The 15,882-nt window shown below is 42.8% G+C and overlaps 1 protein-coding gene and 1 long non-coding RNA gene across 2 annotated transcripts; one reads left to right on the plus strand and one right to left on the minus strand.

The window, feature by feature from the left end:
• The first annotated feature begins 835 nt into the window (after window positions 1–835).
• On the plus strand, window positions 836–10,558 carry LOC145452183 (uncharacterized). The gene is made up of 11 exons (XM_080330413.1): window positions 836–973; window positions 1,249–1,407; window positions 1,586–1,750; window positions 3,623–3,748; window positions 4,178–4,337; window positions 6,343–6,491; window positions 6,556–6,711; window positions 6,776–6,835; window positions 7,560–7,660; window positions 8,198–8,393; window positions 9,255–10,558. Exons 1-11 carry the CDS (start codon window positions 928–930, stop codon window positions 9,398–9,400), a joined length of 1,464 nt encoding a protein of 487 aa, XP_080186539.1. The 5' UTR covers window positions 836–927; the 3' UTR covers window positions 9,401–10,558.
• A 943-nt stretch (window positions 10,559–11,501) lies between these two features.
• Window positions 11,502–15,496, minus strand: LOC145452190 (uncharacterized). The gene is made up of 2 exons (XR_013919232.1): window positions 14,000–15,496; window positions 11,502–13,881 (listed from the first exon to the last, which is right to left on the minus strand). It is a non-coding gene; the product is annotated as an uncharacterized LOC145452190 (long non-coding RNA).
• Window positions 15,497–15,882: the final 386 nt, after the last annotated feature.

The following is a 15,882-nucleotide window of genomic DNA, read 5'->3' on the forward strand; positions in this document are numbered from 1 at the left end:
GTCGGAAGCAAATTGCGTTTTGTTTATGGTACATTTTGAAGCGAGTAGTGAAGTTGGTTTTTATTATACATTACCGAAAGAAGTGAAGTCTGTGAACTACTAAATTGTGATGTGCTTTGTAGCGTATAGTTTGTATAGCATGTTTTATACACATTAGATCGATAACGAGTGCTCTTAGGCGTGCCTGATACTGAAAGGTTGTATTTTAGTTTTTTTTTAGAAATACTGGTAATATCAGGGCAGTCAGTGGCGCAGTGGTTGTACTAGTTACTGGTTCGAGCCTCGTCTCTTGCTTCGTTCCTATCAGTCGGAGGCTTTTCTGGACTTCTTTTCGCTGCTACCACAGCGTGTTGAAATGTCCAGGGGAGGGCGGGCGAGGCTCCGACGTCGGTTACATTATCCTGTACGTGGATTCGCGTAAGAGGGTAACTGAAGAGTGATATTGTGCGAGAATGGAAATCGTCCACGAAGTTTACGAAAATCAGGGCTACTTTCCTGGAGATTGAATTCAGGCCAATTGTATATCGTGAAGCTGTATAAGTTATACTTGATGACACTAAGGAGGCTGATCCGTGAGCAAAGTTTGCCTTGTTCATGCTCATCTTCGTGCCTCCTTTGTTGTGGAATCGTGACTCCGAATCAAGGGATAAAAATATGAATTCCACCGAGGATTCCGACCTTGTTTTGTAATCCAACATAAGCTTTATTGAACAATTGAAACGCGCTCCTCCTTATATATAGGGATACTTCGTGTAGTAATAATAATTAGGCATTATATTCGAAGATTTGGAACCCAGAGCCTTTTCGCAGTTGACGACCCTTGTGTGCAATAGTTTTCATCGACTTATCGAATTGTCCGCGTTTGTTTGCGATCTACTGGGATCGGAGCAGATTTTACCCATAGACGAGTAGGCCTATTAGCTGAAAATGGAAATGCTTACAGCTTTATTCGTCACAAGTCTGCTTTTACCTGGTAAGATGTATAATATATTACAATTTTTGTGGCGTAAATTACTCATTATGTGACCAATTGCCATATTGGATCGTAACCTCGTAAGCTTTTACTATTTGTTCACTTGAATATTCTTTGTAATGAGTTGACGCACACCTTTTTTGGATGGCACGTAGATTTATATGCGGAGACTTGTGAAATTATGTGATCTGATTAGCCTCAAACAATAATTCGTATCATGTACCCACACTGTCACATGTTCACTTGTTCACACACCCCGTTCTGCTTTTTTTCAGGTGGAAGATCAGAATGCACGTTCTGTGAAATCACAACATATCCTGAAGATATAACGGTAGTGGCCGGAGAACCTGCCAGATTCAATTGCACGATAGCCATTGACCTCGATCTTCATGCGGAATGGAATTGCGGCGGATTTGTCGTGGGCCCCTGGCCTGGTAAGATTGGTGAACTGCCTGGTGTCATATTGAAAAATCAACCCATCATTTACAAAATAGAGTCTAACCGTATTCGCAATTACCAGAGTACAGCATATCAGCCAGTCGCGTGTTGAGCGGTACCTGCCTGCGCATGCGCACTCTATTTAGCTGAGTTCATTTCATTTTACGATTACAGAGTACAAGATGGGATACGAATACCCTGCAGATGCAGAGATATCAATTGGCACCTATGACCTGGTCATACCAAAGGTGTCTTGGAAAGAGCACAACAACATGCAGTACAGATGCCAGATAAGAGAACTGCGAAAAGCGTCCGACTTTGCCAAGCTCACAGTCATAGGTCTGGCGAGTCCTACTATAAGCTAAAGTTGCATAAAATGTGTGTCTGGCGTGGATATTTATTAATTCGTACTGTATTTGCGTATTTTCCGGTCCAGGCGCGTATAGAGTGGCTAAATAAGTGACGGCGTTTCTCGCTTTAAAAACTTATTGCTAATCACCAGAGGTGGTCAAAGTAGTCAAGAAAGCTACTAAAGTAGAAGTAGAAGTAGCGACGAAAAAATCTACTCAAGTACCAGTAGAAGTACTTCTTCCATTAGCAACCTAAAACTACTTGAAGTAGAAGTAGAATTGACTGACTTTGAAAGTACTCAAGTAAGTAAGTAGTTGTGAAAACGATCCTAGTTCGTTCGCATGGATTGTAAAAAGGTGCAAATTGAGCTATGCGATAGGTGACGAGCTTGATTCATATTGATGCATACCAGGAGGTATCCAATTTCCGATAGCATAAGCAATAAGCATTCGTCCACATCATGTGATGAAAATGATAATATTGATATGGAAAAGCGATGCTAATCCTCTGTTTTCTCGAACAGCGCGTTTTAGAAAATAGCATGGTATGGCGCCATCCCCCATATTATAAGGCCCGTAGTTTAGTCGAAGAGCAAAACGTAGAAGTTGTATAGGATACGGTGTAAACACTTTGCGCGATTAGTAAACGTTAATAAAAAATATGGTGAACCGTAAAAATGCCATATTGTGTAGCTTTATTTCCAGAAATTAAAGGCATTACTACACTTGCTTTTATACTTCAACACAACATGTATGTTATCCAGACAAAAGAACTGATAATAATTGTAACTCAAAGTATATGATACTGACTGGGAATTGAAAGTGAAGTATAAATACAACTACTAAAACCAGAACATGTATTTCATGTTTTTAGTCCAGAAAGTTTCAAACGTGCGGTATGCTAAAACAGCTCTAAAACTTAAAAGAAAGTCAGAGTCCACTTTTCCAGATTGGGACACGCCATGGACATGCTAGATTACGATATGACAAGTGAATGCTAGATTGCGAAACATCAGTTTCAAACGTTATGATGAGCCATATATACTGTGATGAACTATTGCATATGGGTGAAGGGCGACAATGTGGTGTGAACGAAACCACGTCAACCCTCTACCTAAATTATATTCACCGATACTTTCGTGAAATCATACTGGCCACTACGAACCCACTGCGCGCGAAGCGCGACGAAAATTCTGGGCTTTAGTAAACTTTTATGAAAATTATATGTTGATACTCCGTAAAAACAGCCCTGAAATTCATCAGGCGATCTTCCTGATTGGAAGATTGAACTACTTCTACTTGACAAACCGAAAATAGCGAAAAGTAAGTAAGTAGATCACAAAATATTACGAAGTAGAAGTAGCGAAAATCAGATCTGCTTGAGTAAGTACCAGAAGTAGAGGAAAGCTACTTGAGTACTTCGAAAAAGTAGAAGTACTTCGTTTCTGACCACCTCTGCTAATCACACAGAGCGCAGAAATCTCATTGTCCGCAACTGGTCCAGTTATCTATAAAATGTGTGGTCGGTTAGGCGTATGCGGATTCTATTGCGTCTGGCCAATTACATTACGGCGCCTGGCACAGAAATACAACGTGCGAACCGTACATCGTGTTTTAAGTACAATCATAGTGATATTTGCAGGCGTCATAACTACAAGCATGCTACTATCAAGTAGATTTATTGGTCCCGTAAATCATCCGATAAGACCGACATATATTCACATGAACTTCATGGTCAAAAGGTCATATATAATGTGTACGTGAAATATCGAATGGTGGTATGAACCGTAAATGTTGTATTGATATGGTTTAACTGCAAAGCACGCTAAAACTTATTCTTGCCAATTTCTCCATTTCACAGTACCTCCCGCTATTGAGATGGCCCCGAACCATGGACTGATTACATACGATTGGTCAGAAAAGGAGGCGGAGATACTATGCTTCACTAATTACGCCACGCCTGGGTTTCAAATAGAATGGACTCTCGGTAAGCACATTATCTAAACCAGTGGTAATCGTACATCCCGATCAGCTGTTCACTTTATATCATAGTATCTGACAAAGTTCTTTGACAAAGAAATCGATTACTACTGATTTCTTTTTAAGTATAATCGATTGAGATTACGATTACATGCCTGGCTTCGACTGAAAATTTCCAGATCGTGATGGTGTGGAGAATATGACATCACAGATAGCTCAATATTCATTATTTGTAGAGTCATTAATCGTTTTGGTCACGAAGATGCACACTACAATTTCGTTAGTGACCTCCGATCAACTGCTAAATGCATGCCTGCCCCTTGTAATTGAGTTGAAATTTACCGCGTTAAGCCTACTTGAGTAGCAGCACTAATCACTTTGACCACCTCCGCACGAGGCGCCACCCACCCGTTTACGACACGTACTTTGTATTTAGACGGTCGAGCGATAAATAATGTCTCCGAAACAAGAAATGTGATGCGTGAACGTGGCGGCTATCTGATTCAACTTACCTCCACCATCGTCCTGCCGTTGGAAAAACGCTGGCAGCAGGACTCCGTATTACATGCAGACAACGCAACGGGAAAGGGCTCCGCGTATGTACTATGTATCTCATATGTATACGCAGTAGCATACGCGACATGCCTGTCCTCTGGATGTAATCGAAAGACACGATTGCGTAGACTAGATAATTAAAGCGAAATGCCGGTAAGCTAATTCGAACCTAACTTGTGCTTCAACTGAAAATATTTCATGAAAACTGTATAGCGCGAAACGAGCCAAGCTTGGTGTACAGACATTTTTTATCATGAGAATGGACTGGACACTGATCTGCAGGCAGTGTTATTTTTGGCATGTTTCCGATTTTATTTTTGGCAGTTTTGGCATCGCCAGGAATTCATATTTGTATAATCGAATTAACGATGTAAAACGCTGTACAGTGTAGCCTATCTTATCAAACGAAAGTCGCAAAACGTGCGGTATACTATCCACTTTGTGTCATCAAACAGCGGTAGTAAAAACCGAATTGACAGCAGGGTTGGAAAGTCAATTCGCCCAATACAAAACCGACCGACTGCTTCTGTAATATCTAATGCGAATAACGATTCGATATGCATGCATATTGCATATTTACCTGCATTCACGCACATCGCAATACCGCTTATGGTAACAATTCTAAACCGTTGCTGATACGTTTGAATCACATCCCGTTTGAATTGGTAACCGATGGTGGAAATCACGAGTGGCTTTAATATTCAATATAATATGAAACAATATTGAGGTTGAGAACCTCTGGTCTAGGGTTACCATATTTTGGAATCGGGAAAGTTGGTTTATCGAAATTGAAAACAACTGATTTTGAAATATTTACTGGAAATCTTGTAGTGTTGACTAAAAAAACGTCATCACTTTGACCCGACTCCCGAATTACCCACTTTTTAACGATATGGTATTGGCTAAAAAACATTTAGGCGAAGGGGTACATTTCTCCAAAAAGGAGTACGTATGGTAACTCTGCTATTGTCCGACGTGCATGATTGCTCGACATGCTGACATTTTCATTAACAAGTCGAAAGTAAATGGATTACATACGCGTCGACTTAAATGCAGCGTGGGTCGCGCATAGGCTTCATGATGTAGCAAAAATGCACGAGAGGTGACGACAGGAAAATTCCTTGGCATTTAGCTACATCCCTCTAATTGCTGGATATCATTTACTACCCGGGTTGATCAATCAACAGTATATTGTAAATCCAGGTATCAGTACTCGACTATTCGCATTACATAGACCCCTTGGACGGTACACCTCGGCCTTCCGAAGGGTTCACGGGCCTTCGTTTAGGAATTTAACGTTACACACTTGTTTTGTCGCTACATGCAGACTAATTTCAATACTTGTTGACATTTCTATCTGAAACGTTCATAAAAATCTATATTTGGTAGATGCCAAAAATAGCTTATTTTTGGGACTTTACACATATTTTGGTTCCCGAAATGCCAAAAATAACACGGCCTGCTGATTTGATATGAACTGTAGGCCTATTCTATTTTTGTGGTATTAATATCACAACAACAAAAAAAAACAATAACAACAACTCACAAAGGGGATGGTAACATGCCTTAAAACTACTCTCTACATTACAAAATCCTAAGTTCAAAAAGTAAGTTGTTTTGCCTAAAGAACTGTTAAATATGCGTGGTAGAAGCTGTCTAAAACGGTTGCCCGACATATGAGCATGCGACACAATGGAAAACGACAGTTCAGCATGGAACACATCAGCATGCGTCACTTCAGCATGTGACTGTATAACCCAAAAACTGACCCTAACCCTAAACATAGCCTAACCTAACCTAACCTATAGCCTAACCTAACGTAAACCCTAACCCTAACCCAACCATAAACCTAACCTAACCTACCCCTAACCCGTAATTTAACCCACATGCTCATGTGTCGCATGCCAAATTGTCGCATGCCGAAGCGTCGCATGCTGTAATGTCGCATGCTCATATGTCCACGGACCGTCTAAAACATAACCGCCTGAGAAATTAGTGGCTACGCCGGTGCTGCAAGCTATATACAGCAATCCGTTTCCCGTTCAGCTCTCCATCGCGCCCTCGCGACTACCGCGCGTTCCTACAGGAAACGTACGCCGCCGTCCGTCACGTGACTTGCCGCGTCGTCAGCAACGAAACCTGGGCGAAAAACAAGGAACAGTCGGCCTGGGTGGTGCGAAAAGGCGAATTTAAAAGTGCGTGTATCCTCATAGAGTCTGGTTACACAACCGGCTTTTTACCGGGGTCTTCCCGTTTCAGCTGTGGTGTCGGCTGGGCAACGGGTCTCGGTCAGGAATACGATGGATTACTTTGTGGTCGGCGGTTCTGCGATTCTTGTAGTGGTGCTTGCTGTAATATCCTTGCTGGTACTGCGGCGGAGATGCGGAACCCAGCCGGAGAATCCTGAAAAAGATAGTACGATGCGAACATCCTTTTTTCGTTGTTCGTTTAACCATGTATAGCTTGCGTTTTGTTGCAGGCGATGACGGAGAATATGGATTTCCCAACCCGTTTGGAGATGTTCCCGCTTCCGAAAAAGGTGATGCGTTATTGTTGGCGGGGACTTGGCTAGGATGAAATGGGGGGGGGGTATTTATTTTCGACTGTGACGTGACAAATGGATATAGGGTCGCGATGCGAGTGCTAATCGCCTGATTAAAAACTGTTACTGGTGGCGACCTATTGCGCTGGCCGCTGGGTTAAAAGTCTCACCAAAATGTTATCCAACTTTATGCGCCACGATTAACAGTTTTAATTAGACGATTAGCATTCTCCTGGATAAGCCTACTTTATTATCTCCGCCTTCGAGCAGTGGTTCTCAACCTGCGGATTCTCCACTCGAACATGATTATGGAATTAGTAAGGGGTCCGACTTTAGGAGTGTAAGGGGTAGCGGTAGGTACGCCATGAATTACGAAATTTTTCATGTTGTTATGGCAGAATGTTAAATATGACATTATAGTTATTTCCATAATCGTGCATACAATCTTTTGCGCCGTCGTAGGGTGGCACACGAAACACACTCCATAAGGGCTGGAGTATTCGACTCGTTTTCACCCATTGGGATGGGCGTGAAATCCAAATATTGTACTCAGAAAGTGCCGTTTATCACCTTACACAACGATGGAAATCGGCGAAATACACTAATCATACGTTTACATTGCAATATCCTACGATCCTGTGGTGTAGTCCTGGGAGTAGTGTTGTGACAATATCGCAATTCGTTATGTATAGTTCATTTACGCAAAACTGCTCTATTGTAGACGGCGAAGAAATGCTCAGCGTATGCAATTCCAGCCGCGGGGTGCGGCTATCGCAAGCGTTGTCGTCCCCCTTGACGGTATCTACGGCTGCTTCCGACACGGTAAAATCTTTTACTACCGCCAAAGTTGTCGCAAGGGTAATTCCCGACGAGTCGCGCCGCAGCTGTAATGCTGCAAATGCACACCGGCATGGAGCTGAGCGCATAATAGTCGCCATGGTGTTATTTTGAGACTATTTGACGATGATATTTATAGGCTGCTCATATATTTCCATAAACTTTGTCGGCCGCAGATTCGTAATTGATCTCTTACTTGACTGTATTTTGGCCTGTAGCCCCAGTCTATTACGCCATCATGTTGAACTGCGTGGTTATGAGCCAGCCAGCATGTACATATCGGAATCGAATAGCTGTTGTGATGATTCGTACCATTTATGCGACCACAAAAGATTTAATGCTAGCATTGGTATTATTTTCGTGCATTTTGTGACAATGCTGTGCTGGTATTTGATTATACGACTTCAGAGATATGTCACTCCCACAAACTCACGTACAGTTCAGTACACTATGATTACTGTTACCACCTCCGGGTAAGGGGACGGCTGGCTGTCTCTTGATTTCGGATTCGTTAAATCTCAGGAAGAAAACCCGCCGCCGAATCAGCCTGCGTTCAAACGCTTCCGTCGCTTTTCGCGGGCCTACAGAGACGCGGGAGAATGTGATCACGTGTCGCGACTCGGCACGCCGTACTCGTCGTTGCGGCGGCTTGCTCCGATGCCAAGCCTCGAACAAAGCCCCGTGTCGCACGCGAGCACGTTTCGAAGACCCGGATTGTGTGAGTACTGGGAAGTTACGCGAAAGACTTGTACAAAACTAGCGGTCTAGTTAGTTGACGGCTAAGTTACTACTGTTTTTTAGTAATTCTAGTTGCGCATACAAAAAAAATTGAGTTGGTAAAAAAACTAGAAATAGGTGTCATCGTTTATCGTGAATCATGATTCCGGTGTTCTTGTAAGGCTCCATTGCTAGCTCAGCGTCATCACGTCGCTATACCTCACTACCACATTAGTGGCAAGGTAGCGTAGCGGTATGACCATAGTGTCCTTTATGGAATTTTATAAAATTGGTATCAATCGAAAGCTAACGTGGTACTGATTGCGAAAATATAAATTTTGTTCTGCTCGTGGTCCTGGAACCCCCCAAATTCAGCCTCGAATGTTGCATTGTAACGGAGTTTGGTATTGTGACGAAACCATGCCGTCTGAGAGCATGTGAGACTCAGCGCAAACTGGAAGCGTATTCGCCATTGCTGTGCAACCGATTGAGCATTCACACTCTCACTCTCCCACTCTCATGGTTTCGTGCGTCACAATACCAAACTCCGTTACAATGCAACATTCGAGGCCGATTTTTGGCGATCCAGGACCACGAGCAGAATAAAATTTATATTACCGCAATCAGTACCACGTCGATTGATACCCATTTTATTCAATTTAATGCTCGGTAAGCCGGTCAAAAATTACCGTCAAACTGCCTTTGACCAAATGGAAAGTGTGACGTAGACCAATTTCACTGCGCCGTGAGATTTGCTTGTGTCCACACCATATAGGACACTATGGTATGACCCACAGCTGCAACGACGATAGAGGTTTATCTATAGTCGGTTGCGTTGTAGTTTATCTAGGTTTATTTGCAGACGCCGACCGGCCGTATCAGTTCGGCTACTTACCGCGGCCCGCTCTCGGCGCTGGGACTTTACCGCCGAGGCGAATCGCATCTTTTTCAGGCGGCTCACGCCCGCCCGTAACATTACGCGGAGAAGAAGCGGGATCACTGGTGTGAGATGCCGTGCTTTGGGCGCACGCTTCACAAACGCTGCGTAGCGTAATTTTTGAGTATTTTCATTTCTTTTTCGTAGTCTGCTCTCAGGTTCCATCGTTTTATTGTATTTTTTCCTAATTTGGCACGTCGATCCGGAAGATAGCAGTTTCGCCGCGGTAAAATGACTGGTGTGACGTCGCAATCTCCATAAAATCGAAAATAACTTCATAATCATAATCAGTGGTTCTATTATTCTTTCCCGCTAGAGTCACACAATGTACATTGTATAATGCAATGTAATGAATATTTGGTAGGACAGGGCTACTCCACCGATACAATTATAATTTGCTTACCGTTAATGGAATACTGTACAGTCATTTATATGCAACGCGGTATAACAATCCGGTTAGCAACAGCGTTAAGCGAACTGAATATATTGTTATGTCAGTAAAATCAACGGTAATGGATTCGTTATTTTACAAACAAAGTAAATACTGAGACAGATAAAGCTGTGGTTCAATACTGAAAAGGTCCGCATTCGGACCATGGTACGCCAGTCAAGTGGCCCTGTAGTGTGGTGTCTAAATGAGAAATCCATTGTCGATATGGTGTATCCGTAATCGCAATAATCGGCTCTCGCTGAAGACACAGGATGTCAAGGCGACCATGCACTCAACCACACACTGTTTACCGGTCCGACATATGAGCATGCGACAATTGAGCACGTGAAATAAAGTTTGAGTTAATTTAGGGTTTAGGGGTCGTAAAGTCACATGCTCATGCTCAAGTGTCGCATGCTTAAAGGCAACCCAATCTAACACCCCCTCGTCATAATGCCCGATATAGAGGTGTAACATCTTAATTGTTCGGCTGTCTTTCTTTTGATACGCTTTTGCTTTCACATCTCATTCATCTTTTGCTGGGCTTTTTTGCAATGGCCACGTAACAACAACCATGCCAGATCCAACTGTTTCCATTCGCCTTGTTTGGCGTTTACTGTCATTTAGAACTGTGATGCGTTGTGGAAATTAATGCAGCGCGATCTTGATCGGCTGTCCGCATATTGCTATTGGCCGCTCGGGCGTTTATCAATTGATGTGATCATGTCTGGTTTTTCGTTATTGTGATTCGTTGTAATGTGCCTTATCATTCGTTCGAATAAACGAGGTATTTTTGTAAGTTGCGTGTGTTCGCTGGCAGCAAGGATAGGCGTTGTAACAGTAATGTGGATGTAATGGAAGGAGAAAATAGAGTATAGAACAGTGGAGCCAGTCTCAGGGATTCTCTGGGGGTCAAGAGCAGATATTATCAGAGTCCCAGTATTCCGAATCCATCCGCCGGGTCCATTTCCGATTCAGAGTCCAAGATAATCCTGCTAAGACCAACACCTTTTGTCATATTTTAGTGGAGAAATCAGACTTTCAAGCAAATTCTTTATCCGGATCCAGTCTGGTTACATTAAAATTCGCCGTCATTGGTTGCACGTAATTAAGCCTGATCATTAGTCGAATTGCGACAGCTGTAGTGGTAAGCAGGGCTTTGGAGCAGCCGTAAATTTAAACTGCTCCGGCTCCGGAGCTCTCTTCTATCATACATTAGCTCCGGCTCCAGCTCCGGAGCCGCATTATAACCACTGCTCCGGCTCCGGCTCTGAAATTATCGAATGGTCCTGTCTATATCAGGGGTGGCCCGCGAGAGGGCTTTGCGTGGCCCGCGAGGTAATGTGCTATTATATTATCGAAAATGAATTGCTCAGATTGTGAACTTGCAATGCCAACCAAAAATTACAATTCTGGCTGCGACACTTGGGATGTTGATGACTAAAATATCAGTTCCGACGCATTGGCAGATCCAGGGTCAGGTCACATTTTCAGTAAATCGTCGTACATTACAATAAACTAAAATAGTAGCGAAATTTTTCTTCACGCTTCGCGCGTTTAATTGTCACACGATTTCTTGCTTGGTAGCCTACCCCCTACTGAAAATGAAAAAAACGCCTAATTTACCCGATTGAGTCTAACTGTATTCGCAATTACGGAATAAATGTCTTTTCGCGTTTGCGCTCGCATAAAATCGTCGACGGTGAAATGTAGGCACAAAATGATTGTCGCATATTATCGGAGACCTTCGATATCGATGTGTCCAGACGCCGAATAGTCGTGTCCTTGCAAACTGAGCCTAGCGGGTGGTATACAATAGACCCGCAATACTCACCTATAGTTTATTTATAAACTTAGAAAATTTTACCCGCTTGGCGTGGCTAGTGGACCGCGCACTCGTTCGTCAATTGCATGTGTCCCTTTAGCCGAAAAGGTTGGCCATTCCTGGTCTATATAGATTACTAATCTACGAATAGGTTGGTTATCTATAGTAATCTAGAGTCCGTCAGCCGTCAGTAACATCCGATGTAGCAACAAAGACATATAGGTGCCGCCGTGCCGGCTTGTGACTTCATACTGAATACTTGTCAATTTTCGACAACATCATAGTTGAACTAGAACGCAATTTACTCCATGCCATTGCTGTGCACAGCATTAAAATTCAGGCCTGCTGTTCAATTATGATAAATCAGCAGATGTGGTTGTTGCATACATAATAGCATCTTATGAAATAGGTCGGAGCCGGAGCTACTCCTCAAATAACGGGCTCCAGCTCCGGCTCCGGCTCCGGCTAAATTTTATGTAGAGCTCCGGCTCCGGCTCCGGCTCCGGTTAAAATGCACGGCTCCGGGGCTCCGGCTCCGGGCTCCGGCTCCGGCTCCAAAGCCCTGGTGGTAAGTCGTGTGCAGTGGCGTACTCGGGGTTGGTTGTGGTTCTAAATTGACACCCCGTCCTTCTGAAATGCTTATTCCGTCTCTAATATCTATAAGCTCATGTACAAAAAAAGCAATTGGCATCAAGCTGTTGAGTTTCGCCCCACCCCCCATCACTCCCTTTGGTATCTTCACCCCCTTGTTTCTCAAAATCGACCTCTTGGAGAACCTCTATTCTACAATCTAGATCAGTGGTCGGGTCTTTTGCCTTAATTCTCGCGGTCACGAAGGTGTCGACCATTTTTTATGACAAGCAGCTTACTAAAATGACATTTTCAAATAGGAAATTGTAGGCGACCATAAAAACGGTTGTGAGCCACTGATTTAGATCAATGGTTTGAATGGCTAATGATTCTGAACTATTGTCAAATCCTGCTAAAAGAGGTCATATGATATCTGGCCCTACCTAGTACGACACCTAAGACCGGATAAACTACATATGTAGTATGCGTAACGTACGATATATTAGTATGTGATGTGTTTACATTTTGTATCGAGCGCAGGAGAAATTCATAACGAATACCGCTACTTTAAGTCAATATTTGCTTATCGGGCCTGGAATTTCCCAGCCTTTTTATGTTCAGGGACCTGATAGGGTCATACCCCCGAATATAGACAAGACGTTCTATAGTGAGTGCCAGAGGCCAAGATTATGTATGAAATGTGACATTTTAAAATTTTCTCGTATAGTTCCACGCACACTATGTTATATATGGTACAATATCACGCCTTTCAAGACGGCAAAAAGTATGAAAATCTTCTGGTAAATTACACAAGGCCTCCGTATCCATCTCATACCTACACTTATCAAAGCGATTTCCCTGCCAGTGACATCACACCACACGTCTTGGAGCTCATAGCGTATCATTCTGCGCCTGGTAAATGCTTGAACCTATTTTGTAGAAGTAATTGTCCCAAATTTCGCATTCTTCGAAATGATGTGCAGCAACAATACAAGTATTGTATTTATTGTTATTTGCAGTATAAATAAATGGTAATATAAATCCAAGTTCTATATTATTGGAATAAGACCCATATTCATACGGGACTGTAACTTGGCAATATCTGATCCAATGATTGCTATAGGAGAGGAATAAGGTGCGCGACGCAATAATGAAGTTTCGGAGAACGAAAATTCTACACCAAAAATACAAAATAGAATTGACAACGATATCACCATGACCAGTTGATAGCAAATTACCGACACGCATTATAGTTTACTCAGTGCTGGGTTATTTGCATCGATATTTGCATAGCTAATGGTACAAAATGGTTGCAAGGTAGCAAGACTGCACACTTGAAATCGACACAAGTTCGCTCTGGGACTGTTTGTTGAATGACAAAGAATAGAAATTGCAATATGTTTAATTTGAATTAATAGAAGATTTATCTCTTCCGAAAGACGCACCGGCAACCTGTGCCTATTGTTACTGTGGTGTATCTCCCGCTATCCATTTTAATCAACTCCTGTTTCGTTATTCTTTCAACCCTATATTCGCCTTTGCTCTTCGCACTTCGAAGTATCTGCATGGTCACCGGATCTTGACAGAGTTTTTGCGGGCATAGTTTGGTGGTAAATTTCACCCCGCCCTTGCATGCGACCTTGGCGTCGATGTGCGGTACCATCGATTCGCTGACCATTGCTAAGCTGGTGATTTTGCAACGTCGTCTGGACACTTTCGGTACCGGCCTGTTAATAGTAATACTTTCATTACGAGGGGGCAGTATTTGGACATCACCGATCAATTCGCACGTTGGATATTCATAATGATCTAATCATAATCTCGGTATTTATCAATCACACATACCCGAATCGCAATTCTTTGGTAGGCTTGCATCCGCTCGTCGCGCTCAGTAGTAATAACACGGCAGTTATGCACACGGCTTTCCCCTGTGACAAAACGAAGGTTAACTTGTTTACTAGCGAAGTGAGTCCACAAAGTTCTTATCATCGAGGCTGGTAGGAGAAGTCGAAACGGATCATAGATAACGAACGTCGATTATCGTGACTTGTATGTTTATTAAACGGAGTATTTTCAAGTATAACGTAAACGTAATAAACGTCAAATGGCGCTGTAAAACGATTTCCATGGTAGGCGTGGATACTGAGTAGCGCATATACCTTCATTGTGTCGTATCAGCTATTGTCGTCTGTGTGTGCTGTCTGTCTTGGTATCTCGAACGTTCCTATAATTCTCATGCTCAGTACATCGGTCACACTTTTATACCGATACGACACGAAACTTGCCATTGATGTGTAGGTAGACTACAGTGTATTCGCGTCGGTACAATTTATAATTATGGGCAAATCCGCTCGTTGTCAGTACCATAATCAGTTGCTGTACGCTGAATTAATACCATAAGTACCACAGTACTCGCTTGCATTGTTGCTACCATTTCCAAATTTCCAAGACGTTGTGTTCGTCACTGCGTCTCAGAATGGGTCTGTTGCGTAAACTGTATCGTTGGGCATATTTTTTACGGTAACGTGACGGATCTATTCTCTAGTCCAAGTATCTACGCCGGGATTTATCTCTGTGACGATCTGCCTCTTGCGATGGAATGCGCTTTTATGGTATAACGAGTCGAACGGAAATGTTTGACGAGGCAGAAGGATATAGTTTATGTCATTCGTGTTTCTTGGCCGCGGAAACACGCGTATCAGACAATGGGATCGACTAATATTTGTCCCATCGGTTAACAACACTGGAAGGGTCGGGAGTGTACAATTTTGCGCGGAAACGACATAAATATCAACATTGAGTGGACACGTGTTGTTTTAAACCAGAGCTCGCTTTTCAATATGTGGTCTCAGTGTGTGACCCTACTGACTGAGATGGCATGCGCTTTTATATGTATAACGACTAACGAGTCGAATGGTAATGTTTGACTTTGGATGAAGATAGCTTATGTGATTCGTATTTCTTCGCCACGGAAGCGCGTGTATATAGTCAGTGACAGGTGCATATATTAGGTCCCCATGTTAAACAACTGTGTTCATTCCTGCATCACGATCGAATAGCTTCATAATCGCAGCTTTCCGTGGTATAGTAGCAAATGGTAGATAGAATTGTAGTTGTATAGTGCAGGGACCGGCAACTTTTTGTGTGCAGCGTGCCAAAATGTCAATAAATGCCAAATTATTTCCAGCTCGCGTGTCAAACATTCAATTAATTATTATTTAACGTTTCAAGCAAGGAATACATGCAATCGTTTTTCTGCACCTGGCAACGGCATCCGTTACGCCAGTGTTTCTTGAATTATATTATGGGTCGCGAAGGGAATAAGTTTGGTCGCTCCCGCACCCGACCTATCGCTTACAAATACAGGTACACCCGACTTATCGCTTATATTTACGTAATTTATTCTGAGTCGCACAATGGCCGATCTTCTGTGGTTAATTTGGTCGTTTCTACGGCCACCATGTTCGGTACCATATCTCACAAGGGACAGGCCAATCAGTGTTGTTACGGTGTTATGGTCTGATGCTGATGACAAATATGCCCACCCCTGTATATCATTCAAGTCGGTTTTGTGTCACAGTAAGGTTGGTCTGACACTAGATTTGTCTGCAAAGGATGCGGTAAAGCAGAAAAGATTGTCGTTGCTCCAGATATATTGGAATCGCTTGCACACTAGACGAATCTAAAATAATATCTCCTGCCGAGAGACGAACACGATTACAAATTCG

The sequence above is a fragment of the Botryllus schlosseri genome, chromosome 12 (assembly GCF_051294905.1).
Source record: "Botryllus schlosseri isolate E-star chromosome 12, Bs_hap1, whole genome shotgun sequence".
Lineage (NCBI taxonomy): Eukaryota > Metazoa > Chordata > Ascidiacea > Stolidobranchia > Styelidae > Botryllus > Botryllus schlosseri.